At 40.1% G+C, this 20,556-nt stretch overlaps 1 protein-coding gene across 5 annotated transcripts in view; it reads left to right on the top strand.

The window, feature by feature from the left end:
• Window positions 1-20,556, top strand: part of ARL15 (ADP ribosylation factor like GTPase 15) — a 494,867-nt gene that overhangs the window by 414,167 nt on the left and 60,144 nt on the right. For 2 of the 5 annotated variants that reach the window (XM_059919287.1, XM_059919285.1), the window contains one exon: window positions 1,894-4,162. In XM_059919287.1, coding sequence (XP_059775270.1) covers window positions 1,894-2,046 — 153 coding nt within the window. In that variant the 3' untranslated portion in view covers window positions 2,047-4,162. Of the gene's footprint in view, window positions 1-1,893; window positions 4,163-12,932; window positions 13,093-13,490; window positions 13,520-20,556 lie in introns of those variants that run through there. The other 3 variants (XR_009502619.1, XR_009502620.1, XM_059919286.1) reach the window with 3 other exon arrangements.

The raw sequence follows: 20,556 nt of genomic DNA, 5'->3' as shown, positions 1-20,556 counted from the left end.
TGGGGCTCAGAACCTTCACTCCAGTGGGTGGACTTCTGTGGTATAAGTGTTCTCCAGTCTGTGAGTCACCCACCCAGCAGTTATGGGATTTGATTTTACTGTGATTGTGCCCCTCCTACCATCTCACTGTGGCTTCTCCTTTGTCTTTGGATGTGGGGTGTCTTTTTTGGTGAGTTCCAGTGTCTTCCTGTCGATGATTGTCCAGCAGCTAGTTGTGATTCTGGTGTTCTCGCAAGAGGGAGTGAGAGCACGTCCTTCTACTCCGCCATCTTGTTTCCTAATCTCATATTCTTTTTGAAGTAAGTCATTTTCAGAGCCCTGAAGAAAAGGAACTAAAAGAATGGAGTCTACATTTTCCATAAGGGAGAATCCTCTTAACAACATGATTTGTAAAATACCTTGCCCAAAAATTGTGCTGAAGTTGTGGACCCATTTTCTGGTCTGTAGGTGAGCTTTCCATTACTCTTCAGAATCAGAATTAATGAGAGTCCTTCCATTCTCAAGGGCTTCTTTTGTTTTTCAGGAGTGGTATTTATTTTGAATTTGCAGACATCTTTAGGAGTACTTCTGGTACACACTTGAACTGTAAAATGTTAGCATATTTGTGGTTCCTAAATTACCATAAAAACGTAGTGTTATTTATATCTTCTTACTCACATAAAAAATGTACACATACTAATACCACTTTGAATGGTGTATCTCTGCTGTTAACAATAGTCTGGTGCTTGTGATGAGAAAAGCAAAATGAAACCACATTTGGAAGTGGCATCAGATTGGGACACCTTTTTTTTCTGGGTCAGGTATTGACTAAGGTAAGACCTGGGGATTCTCCATGGCACATGAGATTTAACACAGTTCGTTGACCAAGAATGTCTTTGAACAATGCCTCTTCTGATGTTGCCACTCACTGTATTTGATGTTATGTAAACCCTGCTGGGGTATAAATACAATGTCCTTTTCTTGTGTGATGTAGTGTGTGTGTTTGTAGCCTCGTGAACTTTGTACTTTATCATACCGTTTGAGAGAAAATCAATACTTCTGAAAGCCATAATAATTTGATATTTATTCACAGTCAGGAGTTGGTAATCCTGGATGTTATTAGTCAGTATCCTAGCCTTGTACACAGTAAGAGTGACTTGTGACCTGTTATTAATCAAACAGATTTTTCAGATAGCAAATGCTCCACCTTACATACCAGTTATAAGGTCTTGATTTTCCCCTCCCTGAAAATTCAGGACTGGGAGAAAAAAAAAAGCTAGGAGACTTTATGTATGTACGTATATTTATATAAGTTTATATATGCAGATACATACACTTGGTTTCTATCCTCTTTCTTAGAAAACCACCTTCCCAGGTCTCAGAAATACATGCCAGAGACATGTATTTAAATGAGAGAGAGAAAGGATTATTTAAATTATTTTTTTGTTGTTGTGTGTGTATTTGATGGTCAAAATAATTGTCTTGTGTAATCGATAGTGTACATATTATTGGCCGTCACCAATTTAATAAGTTAACAAGGTAATGTAGTGAAAGCTACTCTGCTAGAGTTATTTTGATTGAATTGCAACTTTTTGGTGTCTGCAGTGTATTTTTGCCCTGTGCCATAGTACGTATAATTCTTTCTTAGACTTCGTCAGACCTCCCATGCCGTTAAGTGAATGGATGGAATGGTAGCTTGCAAGAGGGTCATTCACCCCTAAAAAAAACACTCCTGGGTCACAATATATAACCCACATTATAACCACAGCTGTGGATGGGATTTTAGCAAGTCCTGGCCATCATGGTTCATATAACTTCTTAAAATCCCCCTACTTCATTACTCACAAAATTTTGGTATGAGAAAGACTCTGATATGATTAATAACATATTTCTCTCCCCCTCTCCCCAATTAAGGTCAAAAAATATTTTGAACTTGAACCACTTGCACGCGGAAAACGCTGGATTCTGCAGCCCTGCTCGCTGGATGACATGGATGCACTGAAAGACAGCTTCTCTCAGCTGATAAATTTGTTAGAAGAAAAAGACCACGAAGCTGTAAGAATGTGAAATTTGGCGAAGAAAATGGGTTCCCACAAGGCCCTGAACCTATCATGTTAGTTTCTCCGTTTAATTTTATTTTGGTATCAAGACTGTAATGGCTTCAGTATCTGTTTTCTTCCAGTTATCTCAGACTCTCATCTCTCTATTAAAGTGAATATTCTGTAAATCAGGTGAATTATCATCGGCATTACCGTCAAGTATACACTACTGAGAGAGAATTTATTCTCTGTTTACCACTAATTATCTTCACCGCATGTCTCTTCCTTCTGTTGTTCTAAGCGTCTCTTCTCTACTGTGTGCTAAAATGGATGGAATTCGTGGTTCACAGAAATCACATCCCTTATGGAGGACTCAGGGAGACTGAGAACCTCGGCTCATTCACCCTGGGTTTGGGGTGGAGTACTGTGTGACTAGGGCTCCCCCATAATATGTGTATCATTTTCAAGATCTCTCGGGGGTTTTATTTTATCTTATTTGTAAGTTTTCTGTATACTGGCCTTACAGCGTATGGGAGAAAAATGAGCACCAAAAACTTCAATTAATCACCTTATCAGAAAGGAGTATCCTGCCATAGTAAAATTGACTTCGAAGAATTTAGACAAGTTGCCTACTCTTTTTTTTTTTTTTAATTACATCTGAAGTCTCCCTCAATCCCCTCTTTTAAGAGCAAAGACATTGTTTCTGTTTTCAAGAAGAGTTAGAGGAGATTTAGGCACAATGCATGCATCACTGATTACTATTCCATCAAGTCCTCAAATATTTTTTTAGTGGAAAAATTACCCAATGTAAAGTCGAGCTGCAGTGTAACATGTTTCTAAAAATCTTTTTCTAAAAATCTTATGTCTGATTGAAATAGAGAAAATAATTTTTAAAGTAGAGAAAAAATTTTTTAAACAGCCAAATGAAATATAGTTTATACTGGCTAGGGCTTAAGCTGGTGTGGATTTGACAAAGATAATAAAGGCAGAATCATCTGTGTATTCATTCAGTAAGTGCTAATGTCGTTGAATGGAGTCTGTTAATGCCCCATCCAATAATTAAAGGTCTATCAGTATTTCTCTTATAAACCTCTATTTTCAGGGGTTTCAGTATGCCCTTAAAAGTGTGCTGGGGCTGCAGCAAATAAATAATTTTAGGGCCTAGATTCAGTCTTTGGAACTAATTTTTTTTCATTTAGTTTAAATGATAAAATTATACAGATAAATGTACAGGTTTACTAAGTTTTGGCACCTTTGACCTTTTCTAAATCAGGAATAATCTATGGATATTGAGGTTAATGGATGAGATACTCTTTGGCACATTTTGTAGATTTTGGGCCACATAAAATACCAAGTGGCCAAATGATAGAAGACTGCTCCCTTCACCTGAGCAATAAAAACACGTTTGCAATTTTTAGGTAGCATTGACTGATTCCCAAATACCACACTCACACTGTATTACAGGGTGATGTAATACCTTGTAATTCTCCAGAAGTTATATGTCATTCAAATTTTGCTTTTGTGGTTTGATCTTGTAGGTGGATTTTAATGAAATCATTACCTTTGAAACAGCGAACACTTCTTTTAAGCTTTTTTTTTTTAATGGAGTGGATCAAAAAAGATTCATATTCAGATTTTATCTACGGCATCCTTGAATATTATCAACCTTATATAATCCGTGAGCAGCACAAAACTTTTACTCCGATGACCACTTACAAAAGTCCTGCTTTTATTTCGTCCTGTTGTGCTCGTCTTCTATGAAAAATAAATGATTATTAGGCATTGCTTTCTCTGCAAGTTCATTAAATGTAGAATGTTATCTTTTTAAGATACCGTGGCTGAGTGCTCCTAAGCCATCTGTTAAATGACTTCCCGTTGTCTGCGTGTGTGTTCATGTGTGCTCCAGGGATGGGCTTCTTCTCAGACCCACGACTGTCTGCAGTGTCTCAGCCGTCAGAATGAAAACATTATCAATCAGTACCCAACAACAGCTGTTTTTGACAAGTTTCTGTCTGACGCCTAATGCTTTACAACTGTCAATAAGGCTCCTTCTTTGTCTAGCAGTTCAGAGCTCACAGTCTTGCTGCTTCCGTGCGGCATCCTGTCCTTGTAACCCTAGAATTTGCCGTGTTTGGGAAATCCACGTGGGGGGAGGGGAGAGGGCTTGGACGGACATGGGTGGGTGGGTGGTGGGTGAACGTGTCTGTCGTATTCCTACTTGTAAAATGCCACAGGTGTCTTAGTTTGCATATTCAAATATTATATAGGAAAAACAGTCTGTTATGTATTTCTTCACTTAGCTTCTTGTTATATTTATGGAAGTTATCAGTTTTTGTACCTTCTTAGCTCAAGCAGTTGCCTTTTTGTAATGGCAATTAATTTATATGACAGAACTTTGTATCTCCTGTAGTTTACAGTATCAGTTGCTAATTAACTGCCATATTGCCCTGTCTTTCTATTTAAAAATTCTGTATCTATACTTAGAGGTTAACAGATTCATGTGGACAATTGCCAGGCAAGAAGAACTCGTATTGTCCGTGATTTATATATGATTTCCACTATCTTCAAATGAAAATAAACGCTGAGTAGAATTGATGTTTTCAGACTGACTCCTTCCAGCTTTAGCATTTGGGAGTCCCAGATTTCTGTTTACATTTGTGTTGCCTGTTTAAGTCTTCAAAATAAGTTCTGCTGCTCTTGGGTCAAAACAAATGATTAATTCGCATTTCCTTTGAAGCCACTGTGAAAACCTTAAGAGAAAAAAAAAGAAGAAAAGCACAAGTGTCTTTTCCAGTTGGTTTGTCTTCAGCAGCAATTTACTTTCATTGGAGCTATTCCTTCAGAATGGGTGAGCAGAGTCGAGACGTTAATGTCAAGTGTCATCCTTCAATCAAAGCATCATTTTATAATATTTGCTGTAAAAGCAACTTTCTAAGAGTGGCTCTTTGGTGCAATGAACTATGTCCTTCAATGGGGATTGTTGCCCTCAGGAAATAAGTAAATATTTTTAAGTGACTCAGGAGGAAATGCTGTGTACAATATTTACAGGTCCATCCTTAAGGATGAGAGTATTCCTTAAAAGAGAAAGAAAAATTAAAAGATAGATGGACGAAGAAGAGAAAGAAGGGGAGGGGAAAAAATACATAATAGAAGGATGAAAAATACAAATCCCAGCTCTTGTTTGGTCCAAATGCAACATTATCCTGACACATTATTTAACTACACGGAAAGCTTGCAACCTGCATTCCTAGTTTTGTTTCCAAGGTAGGCAATTAGCAGTTATCACGTTCCTAAGCATCTCAGACCTATCCAAGCAAATGTGGACAGAACTGTAAGATTTTGAAGCAAATGGGGTTTTCTTAATAATGTCCAGATGGAATATTCAGACTCGAGTGGAAACCTAATATTCATGCCTGGCTTTATCGTCTTTATAATTTTAGAGTGCATTTTCATTAACCTCTTGACCTAATGGTGGAAACAGAAAGGAAAAGATACGTGGAGGGGGCGGGAAGTGGGAGTTGCCCTTGGGGATCCCTCATTTTCAATGCATTTGGAAGGAAGAATAAAACTTTAGGAGAATGTAGATTCCCTGCCATCTCTTTCCCTTAGCCTGGGTCCTGGAGATCTGAAGTTCATGCTGTGAAATGCATTATCACATCATGTTGGGAATTCCTGGATCCCAAGGGTTCACAACTTTTGGTCACCACTGAGTCAGCATGATTAAATGATTTGCATCTCAGGGTTAAATGTTTTCCAGCTCAGATGCACAGAGTGACTGATGAGCCCATTTTGGCACCCTGCCCCACCCACCTTGTACTGATTTAGGAACATGAAAAGGATCCCTGTAAAGGCCCAGAAGCCTCAGATGGGATATCAGTTTCCCCTCCCCTTTCCCATATTCTCTGAATAAAAAACTTTCCTTCCACCTACTGTTTCATCGGAGCTGGAACTTCTGACTTCCCATCGTAGGGATTCATCTGTGTGTGACCTCTTCATAAAGTGGCTTTCTGTGAAAACCAATGCAAAGAGTTTAAAAGGCATCAAGAAGAATCCCTCCAACATACATGCTTCTTTCCTAACAAAACAGAGTGAAGTAAAAAGCGCATGATTCTTCTATCAGATTTTCTCTACATTCCCATCTTGCATTCCATCTCTGCTCCATGAGGCTGGCTCTGATCACTGGGTCCTGGTTTAGACAGGCCACCAAAGATGTTCTTAGGCTTAGCTCACCCCCACTTTTTTATCCTCTCTTCAAGTCCTCAGATTACAGGGAGTTCCCATGGGACATTCTATTTGAATAATCACTTTTTACAAGGAAATGTTTCAAGCTTTGTGGTTTAGAGCAACTTCACTTACCATATATACTTTGTGAGGTCACTGGTGCCCATTCTGGAGAATAAGGAAGGGGACTCCTCGATTTCATGCCTTGCTGGGATCAGCTTGGTTTATAACCCAGTCTGACTCCTGACCCCCTACTGCTCCAGTAGACATTTCCACAACTATGACCGACTTAGACACAGCCATCAAACTGCGCTTTAAAAAAATCCTCTGGGGGAAAAAAATGATCTGCAAACTACCAAAGAATGATGAATTCCTCTTTTTTCTTCTTTTTTTTGCTCAAAAATCTCTCCCTCTTATTCTGAAGCTCTCAAAATATTCTATAGAGATTGTTCATCCTGGTTCTTTTTAGCAGCAACATTCCAACCGTGGAGGTGCGTTGACAATATTGTCCCTGGAGAGGAAAGCCCAGCTCCAAGCACCAGGGACAAGGTACATATTGACAAATGAAAATAAGACTTGAATAAGCATCGGGTTCCCAGGTCTCCCTCAGTCCCCTGTTTCCTCATGGGATATAGGGAGGTGGGGGAAGTGGTGGTTTCAAAAAAGCCTAAGATCACTTACATCACAGGCAACCCTTCCAGAAGGTGTGAAATCCAGCCTAGAATGCCGCAACCTTTGCTGACAAGTGATTCATTGAGACAAAGGCTGGCGCTCCAGCATCAAAAAGATGTCAGACCAAACACCAAGTGCCTATAAATGATTGCTCTGCAAGCAGTGGAATGACTAGAAGACCTGGCCTGATGATGCCTCCACGTCTGGACAAGCTTACGGAAGACATAGGTGGGAGACGGGGGCAGGGGGGCGGGGGGGGGGAGCTCTCTTCAGATGGAGCCTGTGAAGAAGGCCGTTTCTGGAGAGAGAAGTGAAACCACGATCCTCACCTGAGAGGCTCACGTGGGGATGAATGATTTCTGGCTGGTTTATGTACAATATATGGAAAGGTCAATCAGAAAAATGTGTGTCAAGGGCACCTGAAGGCCAGACTAGTATGGTGTGATATTAAATCATTAGACATATAAATAGAGTAAATTAAAAATGAGGAGATTTGGTTGGAGCGGAAACTGCTCACCAAAAGGCAGAGACAGGAATGCAAACAGCAAGTCTGGCTGTCATTCTCTATCATCTGGAGCAAGTCAGGCTTGGCTCTGGACCTTCTCCAGTTGTTTTACAACTTTCTAGACATGGGGTGTTTCAACCCAACGCTTCTATTAAGCTGCTTCAACAGGATTTTTCAGATGACAGCTTGTCAAGACTCAACTTACCATGGTCTTTTTACAGGTTTATCTCACAATTGGAACTTTGGGTTTTGATAATTTTAGGCTTTTAATTTATTCGTGCATTTAGTATGTTTTTGTTGAACACCTACTGTGTCCTAGGTATTGTGTTAGATGCTTGGGATACAGTACTACACAGAGCAGTCTTAGTTCCTATCTTTGTAGGACTTTTACTCCTGTAGCATTTGGTTAAGTCGGGTTATTTCTATGACTCTAGAGAATGTTATTCTATTTGGGGGGCATTTTTATAGTAAAATTGCAATTTGAATCTCTAGATTTTTCAATATTTTTTCTTGGTCCTAATTTCTGGTTTTCAGCCCTCCTAATTTAAAATTGTCTTTTAAAGCTGTGTAGTTTCTTTTGAGACCATTAATAAAACTAGAAATCTAACACACACGTACACCGAAAAGGCTTTACCTCTTTTTAGTGTCTTTCTAAATAGAACTCTGTAAAGCTAACACCTTTTCTTCTGCTATTTTACCACTACAACAACGAAGCATGTGTCTAGCACACAAATCACTTCCAAAGTGCAAAACCAAACTCTTTCAATCACCTACTGTTCTTTTCATCTTTTCTGTATTCAAAGGGCTTTATCTTTTTCTCTAGAGCAGCTTGGTCTCGTGTTTCTGTCTGGTGATCTGATAAATGATCTATATTTGAAATGATGAATCTCCAAGCACAAAATTCTTCTTCAGTGGCAGTCTCTTGTGTTTTATACCAACTAACAGTAAAAGCCTCTGTCTTAAAAAAAAATTCCACAATTCACACACCCAGGCAGGAATTACCTGTAAGCTATACAACCCAGTGGATGTTTTACCCAGTTAGAAGCAGTAAGTTTCAACTGGGTTTCAGGCTGCTTTGTTTGCTTCTCATTGAAGATTGGAAACTTGGAGAGACCTCTTTAAAGGCATTATTTATTCCAAGATGATACTTGTGTAAGGTTGTTCCTTTAGGAGGAGTTAACACATTTTGGATTTAAAGCACTTTTGCAAAGTCTATACCAACACCATTTTCATTTCCCTGGACACCTGAAGTCCATACCATTCTTCCCTCACCAGCCCCAAGCCCCATGACAGATGTGCCTCTCAGAGAATTGCAACATCCCCTATAGTCTACCAGCCTGGGTAACCAGGTAGAATCACAAAAAGAAACAGAAACAGAATCCTTTCTATTTCTGTTCAGTTTGTTACTTTCAAGTCATCCCAAATTTTTAGGTAAAACAGCAAAATTCAGTGATTAGTTAAAATGTGTGGTTTATACTTTGAGGTTCTGCCCCTAGTGAAATAATGGATCTGGGCAGTGCTCGTCAGTGTCTGCTAACATCACAAAGAGGGAAATAACCAGGCATTATGTGCTTCCTGAGGGAGTATACAATACCACCGATGAAGTATTCTGACCCCCAAATTGAACCTGAGTCTGATCAGGTCTCTGGATCTAACTAACAATTTGCAGAAAATACAGGAACAGAGGTGTGATTTAATCACCTGTGGTGATTTAATGCAATAATTAGAATCCAGACTATTGGAAACTCAACTGGACAGATGAGTTGGTTTCTTAAATAAATGGCAGGAAGGAAAAAAGGAATAGAGGGAGGAAACCTATGGAGTGAGTCTTAAGAGCTCTATCAAACAATTGCAGACTATAGACCCTATCTGGTTTCTGGCTCAAACTACCAAAATGTAAAAAGATAAAATCAGAGACATTGAAGAAATTTAAACACTTACTAAATATATCATAAATTAAGGAAGCATTGATTACTAGGATATTTTAGGTACGATAATGGAATTGTGGTTGTGTATTTTTTAAAGGAGTCCTTATCTATCAGTGACATATGTTGAGATATTCATGGATGAATTCTTATGCTTGAAATTTATTTCAAAATAATCAATTGGGTGCAGAGAAGAACAGAAGTAGGCGAGGATATAGATGAAACAAGATTGGTGATGATTGTTGAAGCCAAATGATGGCAACATGGAGGTTCAGGATAACTTGCTGTCTGCCTCTGAATGTATAACTGACATTTCCCCAAGAAAAAGTGTTTGAAAGAGAGAAAGAAGGAAAAGAGAAAGTGAAGAGAGTGGGGGAAAAAAGCCACAGAATAGAAGATATTTGCAACACAAAACCAAGTCTGTTGCCAGAATAGATTCAGAACTACTCAAATCAAGAAGGAAAAAAAAACCAATCAACTTAATGGAAAAGTTAGCAAGAGCATTGTGAGATGTTACCATGAGTTAGCACTATCCACTCATCAGAATAGGTACCATTAAAGATAATACCAGGAAAAAGAAAATAAGAAAAAAAAAAATGTGTGTCAGTCTGGCATGTTAATCACCACTGAAAATTTGTGTCCTGATTCCAAGAAGGAAGTTTGTAGCCTAGTGACTAATCCCCTAGTTTTTGGAGTCAACCAGAACCAGCTAAGAGTTCCGTTCCACTCCTTGTTAGTCACATGACTCTGGAGAAATCATTTAACTGTGTTGTAGTTTCTCTACAGTTGAGGTAATATACCTACTTCAGAGGGCTATCATGAGGATTAGATAACATCATGTGTGGAAAATGCTTCTCGTGGTGCCTGGCACATAGGAAACATTCGATAAATAGTGGCAACTATGATTGCAGGAAGTATATTTGGAGAAATCTTCCCTTTGCATTTCTTAGGTAGAAAGCTCTGTAAGAGCTGAGGGAAGAGGAAGTTCCATAAAAGCCCGTCCTCACCTGGTCACGGAGTCTTTCTAGACTAGGTCAATGCACCTCCAGTGACCTCCATGGCCTCAGTCTTTCGTCATTCAACTGCCCATTCATTCATTTATTCATTCAACAACACTGACTGAGTGTATATTATGTGCAAGGCATTGGGCTATATGTACTGGAGAGAGGTAAAAACCAATTAAAAATATAATCTGTTATAGTGCTCAGAACTAAATATTTGCTAGTTAAATATTTATTCCTTCAGAAGTCACTGGGATTTTTTCGTACTTTCTGTGTCATCATTAGCTTATAATCACAGAAAGGCATTGCTTATGTGTGTTGCCTTTAACAGCGCTAAATACAGGAAAATTTCATGAATATTGCTGACTGGCTGACAATTTCAAGTTAGAGACGGGTTTTAAGTTTAATACATTATTTTCATAGGGCTGGGATTGTATAAAGGTGACCTTTACCATCAATGATTTAAAAAGTGACTCACTTTCATTGGGGAACATATAATGATTATATAAAGGAGAAAATAGAACATAACTATAACCCTAGAAAGAATCATAATAATGTTGTGATATGTAACCCTTTAATCTCTTTTCTATAATTTTACAAAATTGGGTCAGACTATGCATGCTGTTTTAGAACATGCTTTTTATTTACTAATATATAAGGAGCATTTTTCCATGTTGTTGGATTTTTTCCTAAAACATGATTTTTAATGGCTGCCTAGCACTTACAAATACCGTTATTTATCTCATTCCCTGTTAGATATTTGGATTTCTGTTTTAAATGTCTTTGTAGTAGAAAATTTGTGTACATTTCTTGATGACTTCCACAGCGAGCAAAATGACAGGGTTTGAAGTAGAATTACAGGGTCAAAAGGCATAAACACTTTTAAGGTTTTAAAACGTGTTCTCAAATTGCCCTCCCAAACTATATCAATCCACAACTCCAACCAGTGACTACAGGTCGGTTCCTATTTCTCTGTTACCTTGTGAATTGGGCTTTTGAATTATTTTAATCTATCCTGATTGAATAGGTAGAAAATGACATCTTGTTTTAATTTGCTATCGTGATAACTTGCATTTTAGCAAGACTTTAAATAAACAAAACAACTTTGGTCATCACTTTCTGGGGAAGTAGAAGAAGTGACCACTGTTTAATTCTGTTTGCTCAATTGTTTAACTCAAACACTTCCCTTCTACTTATTACATGATGTTGACCACGGGGAAGATACGCAATGTATATTATATATATTTTTGTGGGATGAAAAGATTTATAAATAAACACCATGTACTTATGATGAGTCCATTGTATAGAAATGTGAAAGGAGGGGCGGGAAGACATAGTAGAGGCACAAAAGAGGCAAGGATTGTATGTGTTACTCTCTTGCCCAGAAGGAAAGAATGAAAACACAAATGGAAAGGTAGGTTAAGGTCAGACTGTGGAGGGCCTTGAATGCCAGGGCAAAGAACTTGGGTGAAATCTAGTGGTCACTGGGGAGCCAATGAGTGTTTTTAAGAAGAGCAGCATAATCAAAACAGCTATTTAGGAAGAGTAACCTGGGGCGAGTGTGAGTCAGAAGAGGGAAGTTCTAAGATGGTTACAGGTAACATTGTGGAAGAAAAAATATGCTAAGATGAAAGATGTAGCAGGAAAACATTTGTCAATGGGAGCAACAAGTAAATTACTGAAGCCAAACTGAGGGCCTGAGGTAATGAAGAGAGAACTATAAAACCAGCCTTCTTACCTGTATTACCTGCTTCTCACCCCAGAACCCCACTGTCCACAACAGTGAAGACAAGATTGGATGCCTCCAAAGGTGGACTCGGTGAATTTCCCTGATGCAGATGGATGAGTAGAGGTTCTGCAGCGTGCTGCTCCCACCCAGCCACCTGTGGAAGATTTCCAAATATCAGAGGAGCTCCACAGGCCACACAGAAAGTGCTTTGCTGAACACACTCAAGTTGCCTCAGATAATAAGGTGTAACCAATAAACTCACCAACAAATCAGGGTGGCGCAGTTCCATTTCTGAGGCTGTATGGCTGGGCTGCTGTGGTAACTGGAACAATGTTTCATCCAACGACAGCTAGACGGCAAAAACTCTATTCTATTCTAGTCCCCATTCAGGTTTCACTTCCCAGGTGTGCAACTAGTGCACTCACACAGGGGCCCTTACTCGGAAGGGCCCTGTGCTTGACTTAATGCCCTGGTCTCACCATCTTGAAATTCTTAATAATCTTTGAACTTGTATTTTGTAAATGAGGTCCAATGGGATGATGGAGCCTGCGTGTGAGTAGAGGAGATACTGCAATGTGCGTGTCCTTGCCTGCCTGTTCATGTTGTAGTGTTTCTGATGCCCCATTAACATAGAATTCCAATGGACCCACAATGTGTGTGATCTCAAACCAAGTGCAAGGCAAGCATGTTCAGTTCATGACTGAGTGTGAGAGGGTACTGATATTTCTCAGAGGCCATGCTTTCCATCCAAACCTGAGCTTGCTTGAAATACAGGGAGAAGGCAAATGGCAGTCTAAGAAACAGCAGCAATCAAGGAACTCAAAGGAGAGGAATAATAATTTTTTCCCTCTATCTTTCTAGGTTCTTGGCTGAGACTGCCCGTGTAATAAAAGACAGATTAACAGGAGAGAAACAAACAAGGTTAATAACATATATACCTCCTGTATACATGGAAGATACCCAGGAAAACTGAATAACTCCCCTAAATGGCCCAAGCCACCACCTTAAATAACATCTCCAGGTAAAGACAAAAGAAGATGTTGGGGGGCAGTGGGAGGAAAGCCAGTTATGGAAGATTATCAAGCAAAGCACAGTTAACCAAGGGCATGGTTGGTATGCAGAGTTTAGTCAGTTGCCTTCTCCAATGATAAAGAGTTTCTGGAGGCTTAGTAATCCTGCTCCTTCTGGTACAGAGATGGAGACACCCTTCCTTAACGGACATTTTTCTTCTAAATGCAAATTTCTCTTACAAAAGGGTAACTTCTCACTTTTCAGACCTTCTCCTGTATCTGCTATTTCTTAAAAATAACCAGCCTAAAATAATCCTTATGCTGAAGAGATATATTTGGGGTGGCAAATTCTGCTCCCCTTCAAACCTTGTCATGTTTTTTTCTTACCTGTGTTACTTTCATGTCTTAGCCAACCAGTTACACTGAAAATAATGACACAGAAGGAAGAGGAAGACAGGGCAACCCATAGTCCCAGTTCTTTTCAGTCCTGTCTTGCTACTCATCAGTAGCAAAAGGTACAAAGTTGGTGGAATGTGTGTGTATCAAGAAGTGACATAAAAACAGGTGAGTTCATTTTGTGTAAAGCACAAGTGCATCGTCTGAGCTATGAAATACAAATTGTGTAATTTCAGTGATTCTGCAAACAAGTTAAAACTGGCACTCAAAGCTGGCATTGCATAATATAAAAATGCATGGTAAAATTTACGTTAATAATTTTAATTTTTAATTTTTGTTGACTTAGAATGACATTAAATGGCGAATACAGATCACCATGGCCAGTCAACATCAGGACCTTGGAAGAAAGGAAAAAGCTTTATATTAATGACATATTTCCCTACTCTTTGAACAAGGGGCCCTATATATTCATATTGCATTGGGCTCTCCAAGTTATGTAACCAGCCCTACCCTCAATACACATATAAGCTCTGAAATTAACTGGGTTTGAATTCCAATGTTGATACTTGCTGACCTCGGGCAAGTTGTTAATCTTTCTAAGGTTCAGTTTCCTCATCTGTAAAATGGGAATAATAACAGTTCATGTCATATAACCATAGGATCTTTATAAGGATGAAATGAAATACTATAAATAAAAAAATTAGCACCTTGCCTGCCACATAGCAGATGCTTAATAAATGTTAGCTATTACAGGATAAATTGTTAGTTACTGCAGTCACTCTTGTGCTCCACCATGTGGTGATGCTGATGGAGACTTACTCTGTGTGCTTTATTTGACCAGCCTCCAACTAGCTGACCCCCTTTCTCTGTGGCACATGCAAACTCCTCGAGGAAGCTTATGTCAGTCGTTCCTGAGTGGAAGACACTCTTATGAGGCTGAGTGCTGGTGAGTCACTGCCGTCTTTTGGATGGCTGACCCCAGATAGGGCTCCCATCCTTAATCCCATTAACTATAGCCAGGATAGCAGGGTTACGTGCTACAAATCATAAAAAACTCCTAGAAGAAGACCATGGGGTGCAACAGTCTCTTTGACGCTGCCAAGGAGGGGGCAATGTAATGAGTAGTCGCCTCGAGTTGTTCATCCAGGAAAAGGTCTGGCTGCCTTCTAATGTGGTCTTTGAAATGTTTGAAAGCCAAAAAAATAGGTCTTTTTGATCATTTGGTTATCTACTAGGGATCAGATAGATTCATAGGTACATTTCCTTTGACAGAACACAGCCCTGAAATCATAATCCTACCTTTGAATGCACAGAAAAAAATTATATACTTATATTGACATGACAGTCTACAACACTGAAAGCTTTACTCCAGCAGACATCCAACAGGGCTTCCGAGGGCGTGCTCTACAGACTGGTATAAAAATAAACCAGAAAAAAAAGAAAAAGAAACAAACCAGAATAGTCATACAAATGCAGATTCCTGGGCCGTGCTCCTAGATCAATTAAAATCAGAATATCTATGAGTCATGAATCTGCCTTTGAGTGTTTGTGGGCAGCAGAGGGCAGAAGAGGGTGAACAATGATAAAAAATGAATTAGGAATAAGGACATTTATTTTTCCCGGAGCTGTTAAACTCAACCTACATCAGGCATGTTCTTCCTAAAGTTGTGGTTGGCCGTTGCCCTGGAATATAAGCTTACAGGTTCTTTGTAGTCTGGGGGTTCTGAGTACCGAGTTACTGTGTCATCCTCTGTTGAGATATGAAGGAGCCTTCTAGAAGTGGGATGAGGTTCTGGATCTGAGAAAAAGGAGCAGGGTCAAAACTGAGGACTCTGAAGAAACCATTTGAAGACGTGTGAGGGAAGGTTTTGGTACGCTCTACACCAGCAGGCATCAAGCTACATTACACCTACACTTGGGTTATAGGAAGATGTTCCAGTGAGTACACGGCAGGGGAGTTTTATGGAAACCAATTTCCAGATCCTCATCTTACACAGGTGTTCGTTCCTAAAGCTGGTCTGCCTTAAATTGAGTCAGCTTCTGCTGCTTCACCTTCCCTTCCTTTTCACAGCACCCCTTCTCCCACTTTAGAAAAGAAAGGCAGACCTCTCATCATCTGGGACAGTTGGTTAGGCTTCCAGTGACCCAAGAGCTGAAAGGTGGGCAGGGTTAGAGAAGGAAAAGCAACTGGAGAAATGACTGCCGTGAAAAGAAATCAGTGCTTTAACCAAATGCCATGATGCACTGCAACAGCCTCCCAAACTTATCTTGCCTCCAAAGACCCCTGATAAACATGCCTTCTGCACTTACTCTGGCCAAATGATCCAAGTTGTCTGATCATCAAATAAAATCAAAGAACAAGGGATCAGAACTTTGAAATGCATTCCCTTTAGAATGCATCCATGACCCCACCTCCCTGCACTCTGCAGACGCTTGTCTCCTTAGCAGGGGTAGGGGCTGCTACCCCCCTTCAATACAGTACCTACAGTATGGGGCTGGAAAAGTCATCAAAAGCATTAAAGGTATTAGGGGTGTTTACTCCACATTCCTATCTAGTTGCTGCCCAATTAACATGATTTGCAGCTGAGAAAATAATACTCTCCGTCAGAGATAAATTGGCTCCCCAAACTGTGAAACAAAGGGAAGAGAGCCGCTGATGTTTATAGAAGTTATTGCAAACAAATGCACTTCAAAAGGAACTGTGGTGACAGATTCTGTTTCACAGGGTCCTCCCAATTCTTCTCAGCCTCCCGAGACCCTTCCTCAGACTCTGCCGGGTATTTTCACCACTGGCCTGCTGCTTTAAGATATAGTGCACTGTGTGCAATTACCCTAGTCTAGAGTCTAGACCTGTCCTGCCCAATACAGTAGCGACTGGGTACTTGAAAGGTGGCTGGTTTCAACCTAGGTGTGCTGTAAACATAAAATACACACCAAATTTCAAAGACTTAGTACCCCCAAAATGTAAACTATCATTGATAATTTTTATATTGATAACATGTTGAAACGATAATTTGGGGGATATATTGGGTTAAAACATTATTAAAAGTCATTTCACCTGTTTCTGTTTGTTTATTTAGTGTGGCTATCAGAAAATTTTAAATGACATATGTTCCTCACATTTGTGACTTGAATTATATTTCCAACAGACAGCATGTCTGTCTAGACTGTGGGTTCGGCAGCCTTGGGCGAAGGTTGATGGGAATGTGAAAGTCCAGTTCTGAGTGGTAAATGAAGTTGGGGAGATTTTGGGCTGGCAGTGACCCCTCTTGCCGAAAAGAGGTATATTTGTGACAACTGCAGCATGTGGAGCCCAGGCTAACAGATTGTAAACCTGCCTTCCTTCTGGTTCTAGTACTTACTTAACCTCAAAGGAACTTTAAATTTAAACCAAATGGCATGTGAGATTTTAGTAGACTGATGTACTGCTCTCCGTTCAGCCATTTGAGAAATCCTACTGAGGTCTCCATGCAGCTGAGTTCCAGTCACCACCATATCCCAATGGAAGTCTGGCACAGCACTAATGAGCTGATGAGATTTTTTTCTCACTTGTTTGATACTAAATAGGAAAGCCTTTTGAATTAAACGTTTACAGATAGTGTGAAAATTAGAAATGCGGGTTTTAGCTGAGCCAACGACAACAGATCCAAGACTGCAGTTGCCTGATGGTAAGAGAACAGTGCTTCTGGCTCCCATCACTAGCTCCATCACCAGCTTGGGTAAGTGGTGAATTACTTTTTTCCAGTGGTGAATTACTCAACACACGGGGTTCACTGGGTTTGTTCTACTGTGGGTACAGCTCTGTCCTAAACGCCATTATTTAAGATAACAACTTACTGCTCTAAGCCAAGAATTTAAAGCTTTTGGATTGTGAGGCTGATTCCATTTGTTTTGCTCAGAGGCTGTTGCCAGACCTCGGCATGGGTCCCTCAAATAACAACGGCAGCAGCAACAATAATAACAGCAAATATTTATTGAACACTTACTATGTGCTCTAAATATGTTAGGTCACTTAATCTTCAGCCCTATGTGACATAAAAGGTTTTTTGGTTTTGTTCTGGGGTTTTGTGTTTGTTTTTTAAGTTGCCCAAGGTTACATAGTAAGTGGTAGACCCAGTCTATTTGACCAGAGCCCACACTTAGAACCACTCTGCTATTCTTATGGAGAATAAATATTAAAATCTCAATAGCATCCTTCAGAAATAGCAAAATGATGAATCAGAACTTCTCCAGTCATTCAGGGGGCCGGGAACATATGTGTGAGCCAATGACCACAATGTAATTGCTTTCTATTACCATGATGCTTTTTGGATAAAAAGATGCTTCGTAAGAACTTAGTTCACACAGAACTACCTGAGAATAGCTTCCAGATTTTACTTTAGTAAAATCTTCCAAAATTGGAGGTAACATGGTGTAGACAAGACAAACTTTCTTTCACTGTGAAAGTCTTTCTTCAAATAAAATCTTACCCTTAGATTAAATTTTAAAACACCAATAAAAAGGGAACTGCTCAGACCTCCACAAGCTCATCCATCTGTACTGCACAATATGGCCCCAGGGCACCCACACAGCCTGTTAGGTGTGCAGAGCAATGTGGAACTACTGGAGAACCAGGTTAGGAGATCTGGATTTGAATTCTAGTTTTGCCACTTTCTACTCCTGTGAGCCTCTCTGAGCCTCCGGACAATTGTTGCTCCCATCAGGTAGCTGTGATTCTCCACAGTTCTCTAGAAAAAGAAAGTCGATCAGGTTGAGCTTTCCTAAAAAGAATCTTATCTCCATGGGTGCAGAAGGGAAGGTCTTGCCTTCCCAGGCTTCTCACCACACCTCCCTTTCTTGAATTGGTGCAAAGAGCCAATCCCTAAATTGAGTTTTCACCTCTGAAAGTGGCCTCACCAATTCCCCATGAGGCTGAGGTAGACCATGGCAAAGTTTCTCCAAATGACTCTTTCCTGACGGGAGGCACAGAACATTGGGAAGAGAATGGGGAAATCAGAGGCTGAGCAAGGATCTTAGAGATTTAAGAGGGACCTGTACACAAACCAAATGCACCATGGAGCTACACGCCATCCAAAGCTTTTGTAGCAAAGCACAGGAATTTCTTTTGCTCTCTTCCCCAGCCCCATACCTCCATTTCTTTCCTCAAATTCTCATGAGGCTATACCAGGAAAGGGATACTATGAAGTTTGGGGCTCCATGGAGAAAAGACACTTTTCTGAAAATCAGTGTTTCAATAGAAAGCACCTATGGATGGATGGTGAGTGAAAACAACATTTGAGAAGGCTTTTGAATCGCAGAGTATCTTCTCCTTAGCTGAGGAGCTTGTCGAAGAGAATGATTAGAGTAATCACAGGATTATCATTCTACTTCTCTTGTCCCTGTACAGTGTTGTCATATCTCGTCCGAACTAGAACAAGAAGGATTTGCTACAAAGTGCCTTCCATGTGGCATCATGCACAAGGCTGTCAGTGCTGCAAAAATAAGCAAGTAAAATCCAAAGACATGGCTCCTGATTTGAAGGGCTTGTTGGGAATTTAGACATAGAAAACTGAAACCATTCCGGGCAGTCAGAAAAGCTACTGATCAATCCCTAGGGTGGCTGTGCTATCATTGAGATGGGTCACATGCTCTGTTCCTCAGAAGGTTATCAGACTCTGGTAAAGAGATAAAGAGTTGTGTGGTGTGCATTAGGGGTACCAAAAGCATCTGTCTTCTTAGGGTACATGTGCTGACCCCTTCATGGATCCCCCTAGTTTCCCCTGGACTGGTCACCCTTTTTATGGATCTCATTAACCCTCCTGGGCCTGTCACATCTTCCTTTTCAAAGAATTGCTGATGGCCTTAGTACATATCTGTCTGGATGTGTTTTCATTAACTTACCTAAACCCGGAAGCTTTAACTTTCCAATAACTTACTAGGCTTGATGCAAATAGGGGGAAGAAAACTGTGTTAGCCTGTTGTCAATATGCCATGCTGAAAGCATTCCCCAACACGTGTCAGCTCTGCAGCTCACTTAACTTTTCCAGATGTGGCTGGATGGGCTGCCGAGTCGGTGACATTGCAGATGAATGGCCACAGTCCATATAGGTGGATGAACATGGGTACCTTTGATGTGATGGGGCGACTCTTCTCATCTATTAGCCAGAAGGAAAAGCCATTTTCTTCTGTTGAGCCCTCAGTTTATTCCCACCTCAAGGAGACCGTATAATTAGCGTATATCAACACTCAGAACCAGGGTCTGGGGCTCTCATTCCAACCCGCTGAAAGTGTAGCCAGCAGCCCCAGGGGAGTCAAAATAAAACTTATGCCAAGGAGATCTGTAGGCTGTTCTTTTACCAGGCATGATGTCCATATATGTAGGAAAAGGGTTACAGTTAATGTGTTTATCCAAACTTTCATCCCCAGTACACAAAGCAAGGCACCTATGTCCCTTACTCTCAGATACAGTTCATCCTCTCACAACCTGCATATAGAAATTTCAGAATATAATAGCTCTCATCCTCCAGGGAGGAAAACAATGATTGGAAATGCAAAGAAGAAAAAGAGCTGTTTAGCCTTCTATCTTCCTGGCAGAGGTAGTAAAAGAACTTTCTGGTTTTCTTCTTCAGCAGGATGCACAAAACTTTGGCATCACAGTAGCACTGGTTTAAAATATGCTTTGTTTTGAAGTATTTAGGCAAGTTATTGAACCTCCAGGAACCTTGGTTTGCTCATCTGGAAAATTGAGGTAATACCTTGCAGAGATATGGCAAGGGCAAAGACCACAAATGTAAAACCACAACATAATACTTGCCACATCATAGGTCTCAGTATTTACAGCCATTTGTAACAGTACAGTGGAAATCATTTTTTTCTTCTAGTTGGTACACAGTACATGAGGCTGGTAATTAATGAGCCCCTATGAGCCTGGACATTTAGAAGTTACATTTGGAGGCTGACAACAGGCTTAACACAGAAATTTGATAGGTCTAGTGACCAGCTTATTTGAGGAAAGTTATCTTGTCCCAGTCCTTTTCCAAGGTTGACAGCAAATTAAAATCTATATTTGCAAGCAATTGATTATGGAAGGTCAGTTGTTG

This window comes from Balaenoptera ricei, chromosome 3 (genome assembly GCF_028023285.1).
Source record: "Balaenoptera ricei isolate mBalRic1 chromosome 3, mBalRic1.hap2, whole genome shotgun sequence".
In the NCBI taxonomy this organism is placed as follows: Eukaryota; Metazoa; Chordata; class Mammalia; order Artiodactyla; family Balaenopteridae; genus Balaenoptera; species Balaenoptera ricei.
The sequence above is the reverse complement of the archived record's forward strand: the minus strand, read 5'-3'. Positions and strand labels throughout refer to the sequence as shown.